The 24,173-nt window shown below is 44.2% G+C and overlaps 2 protein-coding genes across 2 annotated transcripts in view; one reads left to right on the plus strand and one right to left on the minus strand.

Annotated features, from left to right (window-relative positions):
• Positions 1–24,173, plus strand: part of ppp2r5a (protein phosphatase 2, regulatory subunit B', alpha isoform) — a 135,505-nt gene that overhangs the window by 79,184 nt on the left and 32,148 nt on the right. The window contains exons 5-8 of the mRNA XM_087298061.1: positions 13,261–13,391; positions 14,066–14,125; positions 15,378–15,486; positions 16,721–16,774. Of these exons, the coding sequence (XP_087154187.1) occupies positions 13,261–13,391; positions 14,066–14,125; positions 15,378–15,486; positions 16,721–16,774 (354 nt within the window). The remainder of the gene's footprint in view (positions 1–13,260; positions 13,392–14,065; positions 14,126–15,377; positions 15,487–16,720; positions 16,775–24,173) is intronic.
• Positions 1–24,173, minus strand: part of LOC137488715 (uncharacterized) — a 731,364-nt gene that overhangs the window by 50,502 nt on the left and 656,689 nt on the right. The gene's annotated exons all lie outside the window — the stretch shown is intronic.

The following is a 24,173-nucleotide window of genomic DNA, read 5'->3' on the forward strand; positions in this document are numbered from 1 at the left end:
ACCTAAATGAAATTCAACGTCACTTCAATGTCATACTGTGATGACACAACACCCCAAAATGACAAAGTGAAGAAGATTTTTTTAAATTGTTGCAAATTTATTAAAAATTAAAACCTGAAAAATCACATCTACATAAGTATTCACTGCTTTTGCTGTGAATCTCTAAATTCAGCTCAGGTACATTCTGTTTCTACTGATCATTCTTGAGATGTTTTAGCAGCTTTATTGGAGTGCTCCTGTGGTAAATTTAGTTGATTGGACATGATTCTAAAAGGCATAAACCAGACGAAGGAATTGTTTGTAGTCCTCAAAGACAGGATTGTCTCGAAGGCCAAGGTTGGGGAAAGTTACAGAAAATGTTTGGCTGCTCTGGAAGTTCTAATAAACGCAGTGTCTTTCATCATCCGTAAGTGGAAGAGTACACTTGGACTCTTCCTAGAGCTGGCCGACCCTCTAAGCTCAGTGATTGGGGGAGAAGGGCCTTAGTCAGGGAGGTGATCAATAAGCCAATGGTCACTCTATCTGAGCTCCAGCGTACGACACAGAAGGACAACCATCTGTGCTGCAATCGACCAATCAGGCCTGTACTAAAATATATCTCTTTGGAGTAAATGCCAGGCGTTACAATTGGAGAAAACTAGGCACCGTTCATCACCAGGCTAATACCATCTCTACAGTGAGGCATGGTTGGTGGTGGCAGCATCATGCTGTGAAATTGGAAGACTAGTCAGGATAGAGGGAAAGATAAAGCATTGTACAGAGACATCCTCAATGGAAAACCTGCTTCAGAGTGCTCTTGACCTCAGACTAGGGCGACTTTTCATCTTCTAGCAGGACAATGACCCAAAGCACGCTGCCAAAATATCAATAGAGTGGCTTCACAACAACTTGGTGAATGTCCTTCAGTGGCCCAACCAGAGCCCAGACCTAAATCCTATTTAACATCTCTGGAGAGATCTGAAAATGGCTGTACACCATTGTTTCCCATTCATCCAACCTGATGGAGCTTAAGAGGCACTGCAGAGAGAAATGGGCAAAAATTCCCAAAGACAGGTGTGCCAAGCTTGTGACATCATATCAAAAAAGCTCGAGGCTATAATTGCTGCCAAAGGTGCACAAACAAAGTATTAAGCAAAGACTAAATACTTGTGTACATTGTAATTTTTCAGGTTTTTTATTTTTAATAAATTTGTAAAAAAAAAAAAAATCACATTGTCATTATGGGGTGTTGTGTGTAGAATTTTGAAGAAATAAGTGAATTTAATTTTATAACTCTAAAAAAAAGCAAGCAAAAATATCTGCCAAGGGGGTAAGTTAAATAATCCTATTTTCACGTTGACATATTATCGAAGTATTATTTCTGAAAACAAGACAATGTTTTTGCTTAAAAATATAAATATAAATGTTTTGAAATTTAGACAAGAAACAAGACAAAACTATAAATAAATTGAACTGCAAAATAAAATAGCAGAATATGAACAAGCCTTTTTTTGAGAGGGCACATAAAACACATACTATATTCACTTTCTCTCTGACCTTTACTAATCAAGAGCTAAATATATAGAAACATGTAATGCTCCTCTAGGAATTGAGGCCTGGCCTTGTCCTCTGTTGGATGAGTCTCTGTCCCTGTATAAACCTCTGTCCGTCAGCTGTCTTTATCGAGCTGCTCATTTTCCCCAGGGCCACTCAATGCTCTGGAATGTGGATTCGTGTTGAAGGTGGTGAAAGCGAGTTTCCATGATGTGAACGTTTCCTGGCCTGCTTTAAATAGAGTCCTGTTTACACCACAGGAAGGAAAGAGACAGTCCAGGCTGAGATGGAGAGCAGAATGAACAGACACAAGATTAAAATAATCATTATAGTAGAGATGTGCCTGATAGTCGACCAGATGCTTGTTTTTATTTAGCATTTACCATTTGGAGATGTGTTTGTGCAGAAATCTTTTATTCTGTTTTTCATTCACAATTTTTAATACTTTACAAATAAAAGTCAGCATAAAATTCCATTTGTTACATATTTTTTTGTGCAATTGTGAACAGATCAGGATAATAAAATGTCTGTTTTTTTTTTCTTTTCCATAGCTTCAAATGATTGTAAAACGCTTAACCCTTGTGTACTGTTCAAACTGACTACACTATCGTTATGTTGGTGACGGATTTTACCCTATTGACTTCCATTATGATTACATTTTTTGATTGCAAACCCATGATTGGTGGTTTTCCCTGTTGGGAAAAGCTAAAATATGTAATTTTTACTGCTGATCATCAGTTTGCAGCATTACGGAAAGGGTAGTAAATTTGGTAGTAAATAAAGAAATGGTAGTAAATTTGCCGAAAAAGTATTGTTGATGGGCAACGCGGTGGTGCAGTAGGTAGTGCTGTCGCCTCACAGCAAGAAGGTCGCTGGTTCGAGCCTCAGCTGGCTCAGCTGGCATTTCTGTATGGAGTTTGTATGTTCTCCTGGCTTTCGAATGGACTTCCTTCAGGTGCTCCGGTTTCCCCCACAGTAAAAAGACATGCGGTACAGGTGAATTAGGTAGGCTAAACTGTCCGTAGTGTATTAGTGTGAATGGTGTGTATGGATGTTTCCCAGAGATGGGTTTTTTGCTGAAAGGGCATCCGCTGCGTAAAACATATGCTGGATAAGTTGGCGGTTCATTCCGCTGTGGCAACCCCAGATTAATACAGGGACTAAGCAGAAAAGAAAATGTATGTTGATTTTTTTTTTTTTTTTTTTTACATTCTTAAGGAATTTTCCTAAAATATGTATCAAAATAAGATTTGTCACCAAAAATCATTTTATTTGCTAAAACACAGAAAAAGTTGTGGCCAAATTAAGGCTGAAAAATCACCCCAGATTGAATATTTCCCGGCAAAACACTAGGTTTAAAAAGATAGTTCACCCAAACATTTCTTGTTAATTCACTTCCCCATAAGTCATCAAAGAATACCTGTTAATTATTTTTTAAGTAGAACATTAATGAAGGTTTTTAGCTGAATTTGTGGCCATTGGTTATGCTTTAAATGACAGTGAATTTTGATGGGCTATTTAGATTAAAAATAATCACATACAAACATGTCAAAATCAATAGCCATGGCTCCTGATGGCAGGCTGAGGCTTTGTGAAACAAAATGATTGGTCTGTGTAAGAAATTTTACATTATTTACATATCATTAGCTTCAATCCATAGTCAAATAGTTATCAGTGCAAGTCCAACTGCAGTTCGATGTACTTTAACTGACAAAAGTCTTGTCCCTTTTTTTTTTTTTTTTTTTGGAACAACAAATAATGACTTCACTTCTGGTCTAGTTTAGCAAAGCGTTTAGTTTACCAAAACCAAATATGATTACGTCTTGATTTTGAGCTGTTTAATTAGGACAGTAAGGTTTTGCTTAGACAAAAGTCTTGCCACTTAACAGAAATAATGAACAGTATAGAGTACAAAGTCATGGTCCAGTGGAAAAACATTTAATATAGGTATGACTTCCATGAGCTTGGAGGACTGAATCCAAACATTGCTGCAGTCACTCAAATAACTTATTAATAAAGCCATCTGGAATGGCAAAGAAAGCGTTCCTGCAGCACTCCTAGAGTTCATTAAGATTCTTTGGATTTATCTTCAATGCCTTTTCCTTCATCCTGCCCCAGACATGCTCAATAATGTTCATGTCTGGTGGCTGGGCTGAGTAATCCTGGAGCACCTTGACCTTCTTTGATTTTTGATGTAGAGGCTAAAGTATGAGAAGTAGCGCTATCCCGCTGAAGAATTTGCTCACTCCTGTGGTTTGTAATGTAAAAGACAGCACAAATGTCTTGATACCTCAGGCTGTTGATGTCGCCATCCACTCTGCAGATCTCTCACACGCCCCCATACTGAATGTAACCACAAACCATGATTTTTCCTCTATTAAATTTGACTGATTTCTGTGAGTATCTTGGTTCCATGCAGGTTGCAGTAGGTCTTCTGCAATATTTGTGATGATTGGGATGCAGTTCAACAGATGATTCATGGGAAAATCTACCTTCTGCCACTTTTCCAAATGACCAACTAAAAGTCAAGTTGTTATTTGTTGCTCTTAGAACTGGGATTGACAGCAAGACTTTTGTCAGGTAGTATAGTTCTGTCACTTAAATGAAAAAAATGTACATAACAAGTTAATGGCAAGTGTGCACGCTTGGACTGGAGGTCAGGTGATGCAGTTTGTTAATATATATGGGTCATCGCATCACCAGCCCTTGCACAATTTGACTACATTTGAACATGAACCAATAACTATTTCTCTGCAAATCAGAGCATAGACCATTTCAATGGAAAGTTATCATTTTTTTAATTACTGAAGGGGGTACCATTTGCACTCTTATGTAAGATCTTATTTTCATTATCACTTTTTGTGTGTTTCCGAGCCAGTGTTGTCTGCAATTGTTGCAATTTGAATTTGTTGAATGGGATCGCCCCTTAAACACACTCATTAACCACCGTATATATCATCAAAGATTACAATTTCAGCTAAAAATCCTTTTTGATGTTCTACTCAAGAATAAAGTAATCAATTTGTTTTATAGTTTAAGGGTGAGTAAATTAACCGCAAATTCTCAATTTTGGGCGAACTGTCCCTTTCAGAGCTGCTTATCTGCCATACACTATAGGGTAAAAAAAAGCTATGGTCAGCTGTTGAAATAAGTCCTGAATGTGAATGATGAGTCCTTTTTAGTTCTGTTTAAATCTTGATTTTAGAGTTCTTATCATTAATGGCCTCATGAAAGTGATTGAGGTTGGACTCATTTACTAATGATGTCATGTTGCATAAAGGCTGTTTTCAAATACATCAGTTGTGGCAGGGATTCATTGTCTCGGGGCTAAAGGTAGCATTACATAACATTCCAGTTCAGACAGGCAAACGTGACATAACAAATCAAAGCATCTCATGAAACAGCCCATCACTGCAAACGCAAACAAACCGCATACCACTGCATATATTTTGACATACTCTTTTCCTATTGTAAACTTTAAAGGAGTGCTTAGATTATATAAGGTAAATTATTCTCTGATATCCACAAAGTAGTTATGTGGCTTTGGTAAGTTCAAAATTCTCCAGAAATGGTTTTATTCGATCATTTATAACCACAAAAATTACCCCTAAAATGAAATGCCACAAATTGACCATATTTGGATGGGTCGTGAATATTAACGAGCTCACATGCACACACCATAATATACTTATGCAAATAAACACATGCAAAATAATAATACTTCATTTTTCAAAAAAAAAAAAAAAGAAAAAAATAATAATTATAAATTTGCTTGATGCCTTGTTAAATCTTTTCAAGTGAAGTAGTGGAGAAGTTTATTTTAACTAGAAGGAGTGAGTGAGATATTGTTAAGCCATCAGAATAACCTATTTTTTTAACCTTTTTTTGTGTGAATTATTACTATTATTATTTTTTGCTATAAAAATGACTGATTTTTGTGGTGGTAATTTCCTTAAATTTGCATACAATTTGGCGATATATTAGGTAGCCTATTATGTTAAGTGTGCAATCTGACACAACGACAAGGACACAAATAATAAATATAAAGCTTCTTTATTTGGTCTCTTGTCAAGAAAAGATCTAATAAGTTAGGGATTGAACCAAAGGAAGGTTTTATAACTCTTATTTTTATTCACAATTTTACTTTCTCTCAGATTGCACTCCCCGGAGCATCTAACATCATGTACCTCACAGTCAGAACATGCGTTTGGACTTCCCCTAGCCTTATTCCTGTTTGTTCCATTGCTCGGTTTGTTAGTTGTTTCCCACTTTCTTTTGCACTCAGAAGTGCGTCAGATGCACAAAGCACCCAATTCGCTCCACAGGATGTCTAATCCAATGCATTGACTTCGCATGTAAATCACTTTCGCTTTATCCGCATCTCCATAGTGCACAGGCTGCACAACACCCCCCCCCCCCCCCCTCCCATGTAATGTAATGATTGTGAGAACTCCGGTAAGACATCATTTTTCAAGAGACACTCTAATACATCACGTGTGCTTCCTATGCAATGTCTATAAGTTACGTAAGACAATTAATAAAATAAAATGAATATAATTTGATTATATGGTTTGGCATTGGATGTTGTATGAGATTATTTACTTTTTTTTTTTAGATTATTTTGCCTTCAAATTAAGAACTTTGCAGGTACGACTGTGCAATTAATCGAAAATCTGATTTTGATTTTGGCTTCTCACGATTATGAAAAACCAATCAAGATAAACAACTATTGCATTATATACCGCCCCCTTTCCAGTTGTACACATTTGTTGCTCTTAAAAGCGTGAAAGACTGCATGCTTCTGTGTGTGCGATGAGCACACACATCTAAAGTCATCTTAACTTGACACTTTAATGGTCAAACAGGTGTCAAAACACAGTGTTAAGTGAATATTCATATTAATCCTCATTTGTGTAATAAACAAACAAGTTGAGAAGCAAAAGACACAAAAAAGAGAAATCATTAAAGTAACAGCGTGCAATTCCTACTGCCGCCTGTTTTTATCAGTATTCAAACAACAAAAGGAGAAAATCCCTCACAGCTCCTGACTAAAGGACTTTTGTTGCTAAAGTGTATTTCTTATAATAAAGATGCTTAAAGCACAGTTTGTTTCATATTTTTATTCTATTGTATTTATTTCTCTTTCCTTTGCAGGGTGGAAAATAACTATATATGCAGTTGAAGTCAAAATTATTAGCGCTCCTCAGTATTAGCAACCCTTTTCCTCCCCAATTTCTGTTTAATGGAAAGAAGATTTTTTTTTTTTACTTATTTCTGAACATAACAGTTTTAATCACTCATTTCTAATAACTGATTTCTTTTATCTTTGCTATGATGACAGCACATAATATTTACTACATATTTTTCAAAATGCAAGCATTCAAATTCAAAGTGCGATTCGAAGGCTTAATTAGGATAATTGGACAAGTCATTGCATAACAGTAGTTCCCCTTCGGTTGGGGAACTTCAGTGCTATAAGTGGATTTGATTTGAAAATCCATGAATGGGAGGATTCGGTTCAGAAGCCGCTTGTCTGAAAGAGTATTGAACGGGCCAATGAATGAAAGAATTGTTAGCGTAAGCTTGCACAGGTGTGCTTCATTGCCAATTATCCCAGCATATAAGCACACCTGGAGCAAGCAAACGCCATCCTTTTCGCTTCAGAGACTTTCTGATCGAGTTGATGAGGGTTCCTCCTGCTGTGACCAGCGATTCTGAGCAAACGAGAGCATTCTTCCGGTCCAGAGTGTGTACACGCAGCGGCAGACGGTAGAGCTGGGTTTCTCCCTTGCCTGGCGTTCTTTGGGTCCGGTCCTCCAGAGTAGTGCGTATAAAGTTGCAAACTTCACAGAAAGAGCAACACAGTCGTGCAGCACGTCCTTTTCAGGACGGCGCTCCGACTGTGCGTTTCTGGATGCGGTGGTTTCCTGTCCTCGGATGATGGGCAAAGGCACTGCGTTACATGCCTAGGGGGTCCAGCATGTTAATGCGCTGCTCGCGAACAGTTCATGTCATCATTGCGATGCTATGACTATTGCGCAGTAAAGATCGCAGCTAGCCTTTGCAAAAGGGCGAACCACCCCAGTTGTCCCCTGCTCTGCAGCGGGCACTCGGGCAGATCTGAGGGTTTCAGCGAGAGATAATCCGTCGCCCACGGGCCCGCGAACCTCCCGCTCCTCTAAGCGCTCCATCCAAGCTTCGGGCGGGGTAAGCGATCCGTCTAACAGAGGGTAGCCCTTACGCCCGATGACACCGGAGACCAGATGTCCACCGCGGCATCGGAGGGTGGGCTTTCATTGTTCGATGATGATCCAGACCCGCTCGCCCCCTCCGGGCAGGTGAGCGCTGTCACTATGGATCCTGAAACGGACATGTTAGCCGTGCTTTCCCGGGTTGGAGATGGTTTATCCCCGTGGCCGGACCGACTAGAGGGGCGTTCCCTTTTTCACGGAGGTGCACAGTAGGCTCACGCGGTCTTGAAGAGCACTTTTCTCTGCTCATGCTGCGTGTCCCTCCACCCTCACCACTCTTGACGGTGGAACAGCCAGGGGGTATGTGGCGATTCCTCAGGTTGAGTGCGCGATGGCAGTCAATCCGCGCGGCGCCTCTTCTTGGCGGGGTCCGCCTCGTCTCCCATCCAAAGCCTGTAAGTTATCTGCCTCCCTCGGAGCTAGAGCTTACATAGCTGCGGGCCAGGCTGCTTCCACTTTGCATGCGATAGCTACCTACCAGCGCTACCAAGCGCAGGCGCTGGCCGAGCTGCACGAGGGTGGGTCCAACCCAGGCTTACGAGCTTCGCACCGCCGCCGACTTAGCTCTTCGGACTACTGAGTCCGCTGCTTGTGCGTTGGGGAGGACGATGTCCACATTAGTGATCCAGGTACGCCACTCCTGGCTGATATGCGCGAAGTCGACAAAGTCCGCTTTCTTGACTTCCCCATATCCCAAGCCATGTTCGGCGACACCGTCTGTGAATTCACCCAGGAATTCAAGGCGGTGAGAGAGCAGTTGATGGGTGATGTCTTATCGGCGGTCCGTAGCCCGCTCCGCCCGCCGTGTCATTCATACCTGCTCCTTGCCGAAGGCGCCCGCCTACGAGAGATGCTCCGCCCCCGCACACGCCTCTGGCAAAGCGAGCGCGTCTGGCACCTCGGAAGCAGGCAGCCCCCCCTGCCCAGAACGCCACTAAGTCCGGCAACGGACTGCGAAGTGTCCCTGGGACAGGCCATCTGGAGAAGAGGGAACTTGCTCTTTCCCCGCTGGAGGGCGGGGCCCCATTTCCAACGGCACTATTTACTGCCATGAAAACATCATGAAAAAGCACTTTTCCACTTCCCCGGATGTGACAGCCCGAAATCTGCCAGTCTGGGACGCTATGCTTTCTAGCTTGCAGATTCGGTGAGTTTCGCCAGTGGCTCACGAGCGCTGGGAGGACAGTCTCCTTTCTCCCACCCCTCGAGCCTCCCCTCCGGAGCTCAGGTGCGGAGTGAGAGCAAATATCTCACCTCCAACTTTTCCGTGGGACCCGCGCGCTTCCCGGATCAGCACACCCACTCCGTGCTGCCCCACTGCTGGTACGTCAGCGATTGTAGCGATGAGTCCATTAGTGAGAGCTCTGCCTGCCTGGTTAGCGTGGGCCAGCTCTTCGCGGTGGCTCATACGCACAATCAGACTCGGCTATGCGATTCAGTTCGCGAAACGGCCCCCCAAGTCACGGGTGTGTATTCACCAGGGTCAGCCCCCTGTCCGCCCCTGTCTTGCGAGAGGAGATTGCTGTCCTCCTGGCAAAGGATGCAATCGAGCCGTTCCCTCCAGCCGAGATAGATACTCTGCATACTCAATTTTCTTGACGACTGGCTGATTTTTGTCCTCTCTCGGAGCAATTGATTATGCACAGAGACAAAGTGCTCCGGCACTTCCACCTGTTGGGGTTTCAGGTCAACCGAGAAAAAAGCAAACTCGCCCCCGTGCAGAGGATCTCTTCTCTCGGGCTGGAGCTGGACTCGGTCACCATGGCAGCGCGCCTTTCCAGAGAGCGTGCTCAGCTGATGCTGCACTGTCTGAGAGAGCTCGACAGTAAAATAGTGGTACCACTGAAACTATTTCAGAGGCTCCTGGGGCATTTGGCATCCGCAGCCGCTTCACGCCGCTCAGATTACTCTATATGAGACCACTTCAGCACTGGCTTCACGATCGAGTCCCCAGACGCGCATGGCACGCACGCGCACACTGAGTCTCTGTTACTGCGCTGTGTCGCCGCGCCCTCAGCCCTTGGAGCAATCCCTCGTTCCTACAGGCCTGGGTGTCTCTAGGACAGGCGTCCAGTCTTGTTGTCGTTTCAACAGACGCTTCCAACACGGGCTGGGGGGCTGTGCGTTGCGGGCATGCGGCTGCGGACCTGTGGAAAGGTACCCAGTTGCATTGGCATATCGCCTGGAGCTGTTGGCAGTGTTCCTTGCTCTCCACCGTTTTTTTCCGGTGCTGAAGCGGCAACACGTGCTGGTCAGGACGGACAGTACAGCGGCGGCGGCGTAGATCAGCGTATGGGGGTATGCGCTCTCGCCGCATGTCTCAGCTCGCCCGCCGTCTGCTCCTCTGGAGTCATTCGTGGCTGAAATCGCTGCACGCCATTCATATTCAGGCAAGCTCAACCGTGCAGCAGATGCGCTCTCACGACAGCCTTACATCCTGGAGAATGGAGACTCCACACCGAGTCTGTTCAGCTATTATGGGAGCGATTCGGGGAAGCCCAGATTGATCTGTTGCTTCCCCTGAGATCGCTCATTGCCAGTTGTTCTTTCCCTGACCGAGTGCTCTCGGCACGGATGCACTGGTTTACAGCTGGCCTCGGGGCATGCGCAAATACGCGATTAATGCGCAGTTACTGTGCAAGGTCAGGGAGGACGAGGAATAGGTTGCTGGTTGCGCCCCTCTGGCTCAACCGGACCTGGATGTCAGAGCTCTTCCTCGCGATAGCCCTCCCCTGGCAGTTCCCTTCGAGAGAGCACCTACTCTCTCAGGGACAGGGCACCATCTGGCACCCTCGCCGATTTTTTGAGGTCCTTAGACGCGAGGAAGACTTAGGTAACCTCCGATTGCGGTGGCTAATACCGTCACTCGGGCTAGAGCCCCCTCCCCGAGCGCGCACATGCCCTGAAGTGGAGTCTATTCACTAAATGGTGTGTCTCTCGCAGAGAAGACCCCCGTAATTTGCCAGATCAGCATTGTGCTTTCTTTACGCCGAGAGAGGCTGGAGAGCAGGCTGTCGCCCTCCACACTCAAGGTTACGTGGCTGCCATCTCCGCTCTCATGACGCGGTGGCTGGCAGCACCGTGGGAACGCATAAACTCATCATCCGGTTCCTCAGGGGCGCTAGGCGAATTAATCCACCCCGCCCCCTCTCATGCCCTTTTAGGATCTCGCCCTCGCTACACAAGGCGCGTGAGATTCCTTCGATCCTTGACTCAGTATCTTTCTGTCCCTGAAGACAGCTCTGCTGGTCGCGTTGATATCGATTAGAGGGTCGAGGACCCGGAGGCATTTTTCGGTCAGTGACTCGTGCCTGTAATTGGGCTGGCTTTCTCTCACGTCCTGAGACCCCGGCCGCGATATGTGCCCAAGGTTCCTACCACTCCGTTTTAATACGAGGTAGTAAGCCTGCAAGCGCTGCCCTTGGAGGAGGCAGACCCAGTCCTTTCTTTATTGACCATTTCGGGTCTTGCGTATTATCTGGACCGCACTCAGAGTTTAGATCATCTGAGCAGCTCTTCGTCTGTTATGGCGGTCGGCAGCAGGGAAGTGCCGTACCGAAATAAGCTTCCCACTGGATTGTGGATGCCATTGTCTCGCTTATCAGAGCCGAGGTGAGCCGCGTCCTCCGAGAGTGCGTGCGCACACCACTCGGAGCTTCGCATCCTCTCGAGCGCGTGCATGGGCCCCTGCTTAACAGACATCTGTAGAGCTGCTGGCTGGGTGACACCCAACACATTTGCAAGGTTTTACAATCTGCGAGTGGAGCCGGTTTCCTCAAGGGTATTAGGTAACCCTTGGTGATTGAGGAAACAATTGGGTAGGGTGTTGAAACATGCTTGCTGCGCCATTCATTTTAGGGCTAGTCCATATGTAAATTCTGCCATCTATCCCCCCTTGGGTAACGGATGGTCTCCGCAGCGTCCTCCCAATCGGTATTGTACACTTCCCAACGTACTGTCGTATTTTTCTAGAATTATCTAGATGCTCACGACTTCCCAAAAAAGTATATCTAAATCCCTAAGACTTCTGTTGAAGTAGGATAAATAAGGGCCAGGGACACGTTGGAGGACCGTGCCTCTCATGATGTGGGTGCGTCACGCTTGCTTGACTATCCCCTCATCGGGGGCGTTGGTAAGGTGCAGTCATTATGGCGCTTTCCATAGTTCTCCCATTCGTGGATTTTCAAATCAAATCCACTTATAGCACTGAAGTTCCCCAACCTAAGGGGAACGTTCGAGGTTACAGAAGTAACCCTTCGTTCCCCGAGGAGGGGAACGGAAGTGCTATACTCCGTCGCCATTATGACTGTCCCTTAGCTGTTTGAAAGTCTCTTCAGCTTAAAAGAATGTCGTTTGCTCGCTCTAGGTGTGCTTACATGCTGGGATAATTGGCAATGAAGCACACCTGTGCAAGCTTACGCTGCCAATGCTTTCATTCATTGGCCCGTTTAATACTCTTTTAGACAAGCGGCTTCTGAACCGAATCCTCCCATTCGTGGATGTTCAAATCAAATCCACTTATAGCACTTTCGTTCCCCTCCTCGGGGAACGAAGGGTTACTTCTGTAACCTCGAACATTTCTACTGCAGACAATCAAAAAATATATTGCTTAAGGGGGCTAATAATATTGACCTTAAAATGGGTTTCAAAATATTTAAACCTGCTTTTATTTTCGCCAAAATAAAATAAATAAGCATTTCTCCAGAAGATAAAATATTAGAGGAAATACTGTTAAAATTCCTTGCTCTGTTAAACTTTGGGAAATATTTATTAAATAATTATTAAATAATTATAAAAAAAATTCTCAGGAGCGCTAATAATTTTGACTAATAATCATTTTGAATAATCGTGATTACAATTATGACCAAAATAATCGTGATTATCATTTTTCCCAAAATCGAGCAGCCCTATTTGCAGGATGTCGGAAAATTGTGACTTTTGATTGATTTTACTCATTGATCGCAGAATCAAAAAGAACTAGGGCATCTGAATTATACTCGACAAAATGGAATGACAGAGATTGCATTTTGAAGCTTTAACATATGTGAAAACTTAGGCAGGGATTATTATCAACCTCGCAGAAGCAGATTATGTTTAATAAAGTTTACTGGAATTATTTCACTCAAGAAAAATAACACTAAGAGCTGAGTGATATAACACGGTGCATAAACGTGCAATAAACACTTATATTCAGCATGTGTTTGTTGACGATCTTAACTTTTTCAGTAATTTTAGTTCATGTACAGTTACATTCATTGATCGCCAATTCGCCTCCCTTAATGAATTGTGTCATTTGTTACGAACCAAAACACTTAAATATACTGTTTTACAAATGTTGTTGTGCAAAGCTCACACTCCCAAATTTGATACTGTACACAGAAACAATGCATAAATGTGTTTGCATTCTTAGAGATTAGTGGAAATGTCTAATAAATGATTTTATGATGAAAAAGTAATTCTGCATTTTCTATTGCAGCTTTTAGAGCTCTTTGACAGTGAAGATCCTCGTGAGAGAGAGTTTTTAAAAACAATTCTGCATCGCATCTATGGGAAGTTTCTGGGTTTGCGTGCCTTTATTCGGAAACAGATCAACAACATTTTTCTAAGGTACGGCCCATAATTTTCTTACACACCAATATATGTAAACACTTTTCAACAAATTTAAAGTTTTTTGTTTTTTATGTTTAGTTTATTAATAGTTTTAAGCAAAAGTCTTGAGTAGCAAATCAGTTTTTAGAGTGATTTTAGAAGAATCATGTGTAGTGATGATGCCGAAAATTTTGCTTTGCATCACAAGAATTAATTCAATCATAAAATAAATATATTTTGTAATATTGTAATAGTTTTTTAATTCATGTATAAAAGATTTAGCTAAAAAGTTAACTGTTTTTTTAATGTTTTAAGTTATTTGCTAAAAATTTTTTTATTTAAGCCCCAAATTCAGTAAATTTTACTGCAAAAACAAAACTATTATCATTTATGGTGAAATATACATTCACCTAGCACTTGATTAGGTACACCTTACTATTACCTTAGTAGTTTGAATCATTCTCTGTTAACCTCAGAGATGGTTGCGTTAATGAGCAGTTGGACAGGTGTACCTAATAAAGTGGTCGGTAAGTGTACATTTTATTTAATCTTTATTTTTTTCTAACTAGTTTCTTATAGAAATAGTACTTTTGTATTGTGCATACATTAAAAAAAGAAGAAATAAAGCTCCTTTAAATTTATATGTAAGCTAAATTATAAATTGTTCATAAATGTTTTGTTAATATTCCCAGATTCATCTATGAAACTGAGCACTTTAATGGAGTTGCTGAACTCCTCGAGATTCTGGGCAGGTGAGTTTACAAATGAATAACTGGATATATATTATAGTTAATGCTTATTTTTATTTGATGTGATCTTTAAACTTTTTTGTGAAGTTTCTTTTTTTTTAATTGTGTAGTAAAATTATATCCATATTCATTGACGAAATGTAATTCACTTTTATGACTATTTATTTAACTTTATTTTTTAAACGACAACAGTAAAAACGCAAAAGCATTTTTTTTTTGTTTTCAAACGTTACATTGTAAAGCTGTCTTTTTCAGCTTCTGCAGAGAAATTAGTTTTGAAATGCTTTTCATATCCATTACAGATTTGAGATTTTTTTTTTCACAATATAAGCAACTTTGTTATAAACACACATTGTTTCATATATGTCACGATTGCCAATTTCTTTTACTTAGATTTGGCATTCATCTCATGCCACAAACCTATCCAACCCCAATATATACAATGCCTTTAGAAAAACATCATAACCCTTTGAAATAATGACCTATATACTTATATGATGAAGGCTACTGTGCTCATTAGAACTCACAGAGCAGCAGAAATTTTTCTGTAACCTCTTCCAGCCTTTTGTCTCGGAGGTCTACTGACAATTCATTTGTCTTCATGCTTGCTTTGTGCTTTGAAAAGCACTGTCAACCCTAGGACCTTAATTTGACGGGTTTATGCCTTTTCTAATCATGTTCAATCAACTTAATTTAATTTAACTCCAATCAAGCTGATCAGAACATCTTAAGAATAATCAGTGGAAACAAAATGTACCTTAGCTCAATTTAGAGCTTCACGGCAAAGGCTGTGAATACTTATGTACATGCGATTTTTTAGGTTGTTAATTTTTAATAAATTTGCAACAATTTAAAAAAATATATTTTTTCACTTTGCCATTATGGGGTATTGTATGTAGAATTTTGAGAAAATAAATACATTATTTAACAATAAATAAATGTGGAAAACGTGAAGCGCTATGAATACTTTCCGGATACAACGTACAAGATAGTACCAGTACCAGTTTCTAACATTTTTCACTTTTGTTTAACAGTAAAAAATAAATTAAAGAAGGTTTGTGACAAGTGAAGGGGGAATAAATCACTTTAAAGAAAATATGCAAATCTCCCCTTTGTCTTTTGTCTATTAATCTAGGTCATCTAAATGAATAAAGTGGTGGAATTAGTGCATTTGAATATAGCATACAACCAGACTGCATGCTGGTGGTTTAGCTAAAGTCCAGCTAATGATGTGTCTCTGTCTTTACTCTCTCAGTATCATCAATGGCTTCGCTCTGCCGCTGAAGGCCGAACACAAGCAGTTCCTCATGAAAATCCTCATTCCTCTGCACACTGCCAAACCACTAGCACTGTTCCATGCACAGGTATAGCAACTGTTTCTGCACAAAGCCTCCAGCACATTTTTAAAGCCTCAAAATGATAAAAACCTGTCTTAAAACCTGCTAAACGCAATCTACAGCATTCCTTCTGTGGTAAGAAAAAGTGTACTAGTGTGTTAGGCCATGTCCACATCCCTATCCACACAAATCCCTGTCTGTGTTTAAAAGAAAATCTCTGTCCACGTGAAAATGCAAAACTGAACTGTGATTCATGTTAAGGGTGGACCAAACCAAAAGGTGGCTATAAAGGGTTTTGCTGGGTTCTCACTAAATGCTGAGTAAATTGCATACAAGTCATTCAAAACAGAGGTGGATTACTGTCTCGCGGTGCAAATGGCGTTCAACTCAAATGTGTCTTCTGGGTTTGGTGTGAACTAAGCTGTGTTAGCCAATCAGAAAGGAGAAAACGGCAACTTCGTGAGATGAAAACTCCCATTTAAGTTGCTACTAGTGTTGTAGCGATACCAAACTTTTTATACTTTGTAACGATACGTAAATTAAATATCACTATACCAATACTAAATTGATAAGACAGCATTAAAAACAAAACAGAAAAAGTCTCAGAATAAAACTACTTTTCATTTCTTAATAAACACCTTGTCAATATTGTGTAACCCAGCTGTGTTGGCCAATCAGAAAGGATAAATTAGTTTACATGCTAACATCATAAGGCAAAAACTGTAGTTTTAATGGAGGCTAGTGTTGTCACAAAACCAAAATCCAATACTTTGATACGATACCTAATAGAAATATCACAATACCAATGCTAAATTGATAATACAGCATTAAAAACAAAACAGGAAAAGTTACTGAATAGAACTATTTTTATTTATTAATAAACACCTTGTCAATATTGTCCAAGCCAGCTGTATCGGCCAATCAGAAAGGAGAAAACAGAGTACACGTTAACATCATGAGGAAAAAACTGCAGTTTTATTGGCCACAAGTGTTGTCATGATACCAAAATTAGAAACTTCAATATAATAGCTAAATAAAATATTTTAATACCAATACTAAATCAATACTGCAGCATTAAAACAAAACTGGTAAAGTCACAGAATATAATTATTTTTATTTATTGATAAACACTCAGTCAATATTATGCATGTTCATTGTCAAGATTTACTGAATTATTAAATATTGGCATATGTCTAGTCATGTTTGCACAGTGATTTAGCCTGCACTATTGACACTGACTGTTGTTTTTCTTGTGTTTCAGCTGGCCTACTGTGTGGTTCAGTTCTTAGAAAAGGACCCGACACTTACTGAAGTGGTACTGCTCACTTTCATCCAGTACAACACACACACACACACACACACACACACACACACACACACCAATACAACAGACACACACACACACACACACACACACACACACATACAGTACAGGCACGCACCGTTTATTAGAGACACCAGCACACTCATTACCACCTGCCATCAGAAACATTGACTCCCTCACACTATTCAAATCAAAACTCAAAACCCACTTATTTAAGATGGCTTTTAATACTTCATTTTATCTGCACTATTGTTGTGTATATTTTATTATTTCTCTTGTTGTTTTATTGCTCTTGTTGATTGTACGGTGTCCTTGAGTTGCTAGAAAAGCGCCTTTAAATAAAATGTATTATTATTATTATTATTATTATTTATTTATTTTAGAGCTACACTTTGGAAGTAAAAAATTATTATGGCAACTATTTTTATTATCTATTTACAGTTATTTAAAAAATACAATAAAATAGGAGTCAAGTTTCGCAACAGCATTCACAAAAAAGACTCACAGATTGCTCATGGAAGTTGTAGTTTCTTATTGTAATTAGTTTTTATTTGACATGACTACATTTGAAAGAAAAAAAAAACTACAATTGAAAAAGTATGCTCCTACCTGCTATAGCTGGAATGTATAGTACCTGGTTTTGGTGGATTTGATGGTGTAAATGTCAAGCCCTGATTGTAGCCAAGGTTCATAGTGTCTTGGAAAACCTGAAAAAGTCATGGAATTTTGACAAGGCATTTTCCAGGCCTGGAAAAGTTTTGGGGAAGTTTTAAGAGGGTGGCACTGTGGCTCAGTGGTTAGCACTGTCACCTTACAGCAAGAAGGTCACCGGTTCAAGTCCCTGCTGGGTCAGTTGGCTTTTCTGTGTGGAGTCCATATGTTCAAGTGTGTTCATGTGGGTTTCCTCCGGGTGCTTCAGTTTCCCCCACAGTCCAAATACATGTAAATTGGGTAAGCTAAATTGTCTGTAGTGCATGAGTGCGTTTGTGAATGTGTATGGGTGTTTCCCTATACTAGGTTGCAGCTGGAAGGGCATCTGCTGTATAAGACATATGCTGGAATAGTTGGTTGCTTAGTCCCTTATTTATTAGGGGTTGCCACAGTGGAATAAGTTGAAGGAATGAATATTGAGTCAATTTTAAAGACTATTCTGCTCTCCTTCTCTTCAAGCGATGTTCTCTGTGTGGGGTAAAAGGCAACTCACGGTTTAAGCTTTGTCTCTCTTTCACTGGCTTTCACCTTAATTTAGGAAACATTGTGAGTGTCCTGTTCGGAAACAATCTCTAACTACAGAGGGAAGATACTGTGGGTGCTAAAGGCTAATTTGTATTATTATTGCGAAAACACAAGCTAACATTTTTACATTTTTCACCCAATCAAATGCCAATCACATGGCAGCAACTTAATGGCCTGAGTGGTTCCAGCTGATAGAAAGGCAGCAGTAACTCAGATAGTCACCTGTTACAACCGAGGTATGCAGAAGAGCATCTCTAAACACACAACATGTCCAACCTTGAGGCAGATGGGCTAGAGCAGCAGGAGACCACACTGGCTGCCACTCTTGTCAGCTAAGAACAGGAAACTGAGAATACATTTCGCACAGGCTCACCAAAATTGGACAATAGAAGATTGGAAAAATGTTGCTTGGTCTGATGTGTGTCTGCGACATTTGGATGGTAGGGTCAGAATTTGGCGTCAACAACATAAAAGCTTGGATCCATCCTGCCTTGTATCAAAGGTTGAGGCTGATGGTGGTGTAATAGTGTGGGGGATATTTTCTTGGCACACTTTGGGTTCATTAGTACCAATTGAGCATCATGTCAACTTCACTGCCTACCTAAGTATTGTTGCTGTCCATGTTTATGCCTTTATGACCACAGTACTTCCAGCAGGATAATGCGCCATGTCGTAAAGAGTGACTTATCTCAAACTGGTTTCTTGAACATGACAATGAGTTCACTTTACTCAAATTACCTCCACAGTCCCCAGATCTCAATCCAATATAGCACTTTTGGGATTTGGTGAAACGGGAGATTCACATGATGAATGTGCAGCCGACAAATCTGCAGCAAATGAGTGATGCGATCATGTCAATATGGACCAAAATCTCGCCTTGTTAAATCTATGTTATGAAAGATTAAGGCAGTTCTGAAGACAAAAGGGGGTCCAACCTGGTACTAGTAAGGTGTACCTAATAAAGTGGCTAATAAAGTGGGATCTGTTATAATTCTGTGTAATATCTGTGAAGTTGAACAGTCATGCATGTGTTTGTGAGCTGCAAGGGAAGTTCATGAGGGCAGATAATTTTCTAACCAGTGTTAGCCTAAGCCAGAATTAAGTCCAGATTCTGCACAGCATTAATCCTCGAGCTAGAGAGCGATGGTGTTAAATGCAGAGCTGGAAATGATATGGCACAATGAGGGATATTTCTTGGTTTGGAAGAGTAAACAGCAGCAGGGGCACAGCTGGAGTCAGCGAGAATTTGTGTGATACAGCAACTTAGCAACACAGCTAAAAATACATACAGTTTTAGTGGTTATGGAATTTTAGATTTCTCAAGGATAGAAAATAAATTAGTCCAACACAGCCCACTCATACCTGGTTCAAATCTCTAGATTCAATTATCACAAAATTTTACTGGAAGAACAAGACCCCAAGAATTCAATTGACAACCCTACAGAAACCAAAATCACAAGGAGGATTAGAAGCACCACATTTTTACAACTATTTTCTGGCAAATCAGCTCCAAAATATACACAAATGGATTAAACCTAACTCATCAGAAAACACATGGCAAGATATTGAACAATCAATCTGCAAATACATTAACATTCCAGAATTACCTTTTCACAGTCAAACAATCAGAAAACAATGCCGTTTCAAAATGCCAACAATAGAAACGTTCGAGGTTACAGAAGTAACCCTTCGTTCCCCGAGGAGGGGAACGGAAGTGCCATGAATGGGAGGATTCGGATCAGAAGCCGCTTATCTGGAGAGTATTGAACGGGCCAATGAATGAAATTAATTGGCAGCGTAAGCTTGCGCAGGTGTGCGACATCTGCAATTATCTCAGCATATAAGCACACCTGAAGCCAGCAGACGCCATCCTTTTAAGCTGAAGAGACTTTCAAACAGCTAAGGGACAGTCATTATGGCGACGGAATATGGCACTTCCGTTCCCCTCCTCGGGGAACGAAGGGTTACTTCTGTAACCTCGAACGTTCCCCTTCGGTTGGGGAACTTCAGTGCCATGAATGGGAGAATATGGAAAGCGCCATAATGACTGCACCTTACCAACACCCCCGATGAGGAGATAGTCAAGCAAGCGTGACGCACCCACATCATGGGGGGCGCGGTCCTCCAACGTGTCCCTGGCCCTAATTTATCCTACTTCAACAGAAGTTTTACGGATTTAGATATATTTTTTGGGAAGTCGTGAGCATCTAGATAATTCTAGGAAATACGACAGTACGTTGGGTAGCGTGCAATCCCGATAGGGAGGACGCTGCGGAGGCCATCCGTTACCCAAGGGGGGGATAGATGGCAGAATTTACCTATGGACTAGCCCTAAAAAGGGGGAGTACGCATAGCAAAGAGTGGTTAGCGGAGAGGGAAGACACGGGTCCGCCCAGGGGGGGGACTTAACCGTGGCGGAATAAGCATATGGGATCGCCTAGTGGGGATCACGCATAGCAGGCACCTATACCCAAAACGCGGGCTGACCAGCGGGCAGACCTACAACGTAGTGGGCCAGCAAGTGACTCCTCCGCTGAGTCAGTGCTGGGGGCCACGGAGGAATCTGCAGGGCTCACCTAACGGGGAACTTTACTGACAGATAAAAAAGGCGCACGTACCTCCGTGTTAGGGAGAATGGCGCAGCAAGCGTGTTTCAACACCCTACCGAGTTGTCTCCTCAATCACCAAAGGGTTACCTAATACCCTTGAGGAAACCGGCTCCACTCGCAGATTGTAAAACCTTGCAAATGTGTTGGGTGTCGCCCAGCCCGCAGCTCTACAGATGTCTGTTAGAGAGGCGCCGCGTGCACGCGCCCAAGAGGATGCAACGCTCCGAGTGGAGTGTGCACGTACTCCCGGGGGACACGGCTGACCTCGACTCGAATAAGCGAGTGAAATGGCATCCACAATCCAGTGGGATAATCTTTGTTTCGATACGGCACTTCCCTGCTGCCGACCGCCATAACAGACAAAGAGCTGCTCAGATGATCTAAAATTCTGAGTACGGTCCACATAAATGCGCAGAGCGCGAACTGGACAAAGTAAAGAAAGGGCTGGGTCTGCCTCCTCCGGGGGCAGCGCTTGCAGGTTCACTACCTGATCTCTAAAGGGGGTGGTAGGAACCTTGGGCACATAACCGGGGCGGGGTCTCAGGATAACGTGAGAGTAATCCGGCCCGAATTCCAGGCACGAGTCACTGACCGAAAATGCCTCCAGGTCCCCGACCCTCTTGATGGAGGCCAACGCAACCAGCAGAGCTGTCTTCAGGGACAGAAATCTTAGAGATACTGATTCGAGTGGCTCAAAGGGATCGGATCGCAGACTCGTAAGAACGAGGGCGAGATCCCAAGAGGGCATGAGAGGGGGGCGAGATGGATTAATTCGCCTAGCACCCCTAAGGAACTGGATGACCAGGTTATGCTTTCCCACGGTGCCGCCAGCTACCGCGCTATGATAAGCGGAGATGGCGGCCACGTAAACCTTGAGAGTGGAGGGCGACAGCCTGCTGTCCAACTTCTCTTGAAGGAAAGAGAGCACAACACTAATCTGGCAATTTCGGGGGTCTTCTCTGCGAGAGACGCACCATTCAGTGAATAGACTCCACTTCAGGGCGTAGGCGCGCCTCGTGGAGGGGGCTCTAGCCTGAGTGATGGTATTAACCACCGCAGTCGGTAGGTTACCTAAGTCTTCCTCGCGTCTAGGGACCACACGTGGAGGTTCCAAAGATCGGGGCGAGGGTGCCAGATGGTGCCCTGTCCCTGAGAGAGTAGGTCCTCTCTCAAAGGGATCCGCCAGGGGAGGGCCGTCGCGAGGAGTGAGAGCTCTGATATCCAGGTCCGGTTGGGCCAAAGGGGCGCAACTAGCAGAACCTGTTCCTCGTCCTCCCTGACCTTGCACAGAAACTGCGCGAGCAGGCTCACTGGGGGAAACGCATACTTGCACATGCCCCGAGGCCAGCTGTGGGCCAGTGCATCTGTGCCGAGAGAGCCCTCGGTCAGGGAAAAAAACAACTGGCAGTGAGCGTTCTCGGGGGAAGCAAACAGATCGATCTGGGCCTCCCCGAATCGCGCCCATATCAGCTGAACAGACTCGGGGTGGAGTCTCCATTCTCCAGGGCGTAACAGCTGTCGTGAGAGCGCATCGGCTGCACGATTGAGCGTGCCTGGGACGTGAATGGCGCGCATCGATTTCAGCCGCGGGTGACTCCAGAGGAGCAGACGGCGGGCGAGCTGAGACATGCGGCGAGAGCGCATACCCCCCATGCGGTTGATATACGCCGCCGCCGCCGTACTGTCCGTCCTGACCAGCACGTGTTGCCGCTCCAGCACCGGTAAAAAGCGGTGGAGAGCGAGGAACACTGCCAACAGCTCTAGGCGATTGATATGCCAATGCAGCTGGGCACCCTTCCAGAGGCCCGCAGCCGCATGCCCGCAACACACGGCCCCCCAACCCGTGTTGGAAGCGTCTGTTGAAACAACAACATGGCTGGACGCCTGTCCTAGAGGCACACCGGCCTGTTGGAACGAGGGGTCGTTCCAAGGGCTGAGGGCGCGGCGACACAGCGCAGTAACCGAGACCCGGTGTGTGCCCGCGTGCCATGCGCGTCTGGGGACCCGATCGTGAAGCCAGTGCTGAAGTGGTCTCATATGGAGCAACCCGAGCGGCGTGACGGCGGCTGCGGATGCCATATGCCCCAGGAGCCTCTGAAAGAACTTCAGTGGGACCACTAGTTTGCTGTCGAGCTCGCTCAGACAGTTCAGCAACAGGCGAGCGCGTTCCTCGGAGAGGTGCGCTACCATGGTGATCGAGTCCAGCTCCATCCCGAGAAAAGAAATCCTCTGCACGGGGGCGAGTTTGCTCTTTTCTCGGTTGACCTGAAGCCCCAGTAGGCGGAGATGCCGAAGCACCTCGTCCCTGTGCATAATCAATTGCTCCCGCGAGTGGGCTAAAATCAGCCAGTCGTCGAGATAACTGAGTATGCGAATGCCCGCGAGCCGAAGGGGCGCTAGGGCACCCTCCGCGAGATTGGTGAAGACCCGCGGAGACAGAGAGAGCCCGAAGGGGAGGACCTTGTACTGCCACGCTCGACCCTCGAACGCAAACCGCAGAAATTGGCGGTGGCGTGGAAGAATGGAGACATGGAAATACGCGTCCTTCAGGTCTATGGCTGCAAACCAATCCCGAGGACGAACGCATTGGAGAATGCGCCTCTGCGTGAGCATTCTGAACGGCAGCTTGTGCAGACAGCGGTTCAAAATGCGCAGATCGAGGATTGGCCGTGACCCACCGCTCTTTTTGGGTACGATGAAGTATGGGCTGTAAAACCCACTCTCCATCTCGGCTGGAGGAACCGGCTCGATTGCACCCTTCGCCAGGAGGGCAGCAATCTCCTCTCGCAAGACAGGGGCGGACAGGGGGTTGACCCTGGAGAAATACACGCCCGTAAACTTGGGGGGCCGTTTCGCGAACTGAATCGCGTAACCGAGTCTGATTGTGCGTATGAGCCACCGCGAGGGGCTGGCCCGCGCTAACCAGGCAGGCAGAGCCCTCGCTAATGGAGTCATCGCTACAATCGCTGACGTACCAGCGGTGGGGCAGCGCGGAGTGGGTGTGCTGATCCGGGAAGCACGAGGGTCCCGCGGAAAAGCTGGAGGAGAGCGATTCGCTCTGGCTCCGCACCCTGACTCCGGAGAGGGGGCTGGAGGGCTGAGGGAAGGGAGACCGTCCCCCCAGCGCTCGTGAGCCACTGGCGAAGCACGTAGAGTCTGCGAGCCGGAAGGCAGCGCGTCCCGGACTGGCAGAACTCGTGCAGTCACATCCGGGGAAGGGAAAAAGTGCTCTTTTACTGATGTTTTGGTGGCACTGAAAAGTACCGTTGTTATCGGGGCCCCGCCCTCCAGCGGGGAAAGAGCAAGTTTCCTCTTCTCCGGATGGCCTGTCTCAGGGACGCTTCGCGGTCCGTTTACCGGACTTAACGGCGCCCTGGGCAGGAGGGGCTGCCTGCTTTCGAGGTGAACGCCGCGCCCGCTTGGCCGGAGGCGCAGGCGGGGGCGGGGCAGCACTCGTTGGCGGGCGCCCTCGGCGAGGAACAGCGGAGGTGGATGGCTCGGCGGGCGGAGCGGGCTTACGGCCACGCCGATAGATGACATTGCCC

This window comes from Danio rerio, chromosome 20, assembly GCF_052040795.2.
Source record: "Danio rerio strain M-AB ecotype USA chromosome 20, GRCz13ab, whole genome shotgun sequence".
Taxonomy (NCBI): domain Eukaryota; kingdom Metazoa; phylum Chordata; class Actinopteri; order Cypriniformes; family Danionidae; genus Danio; species Danio rerio.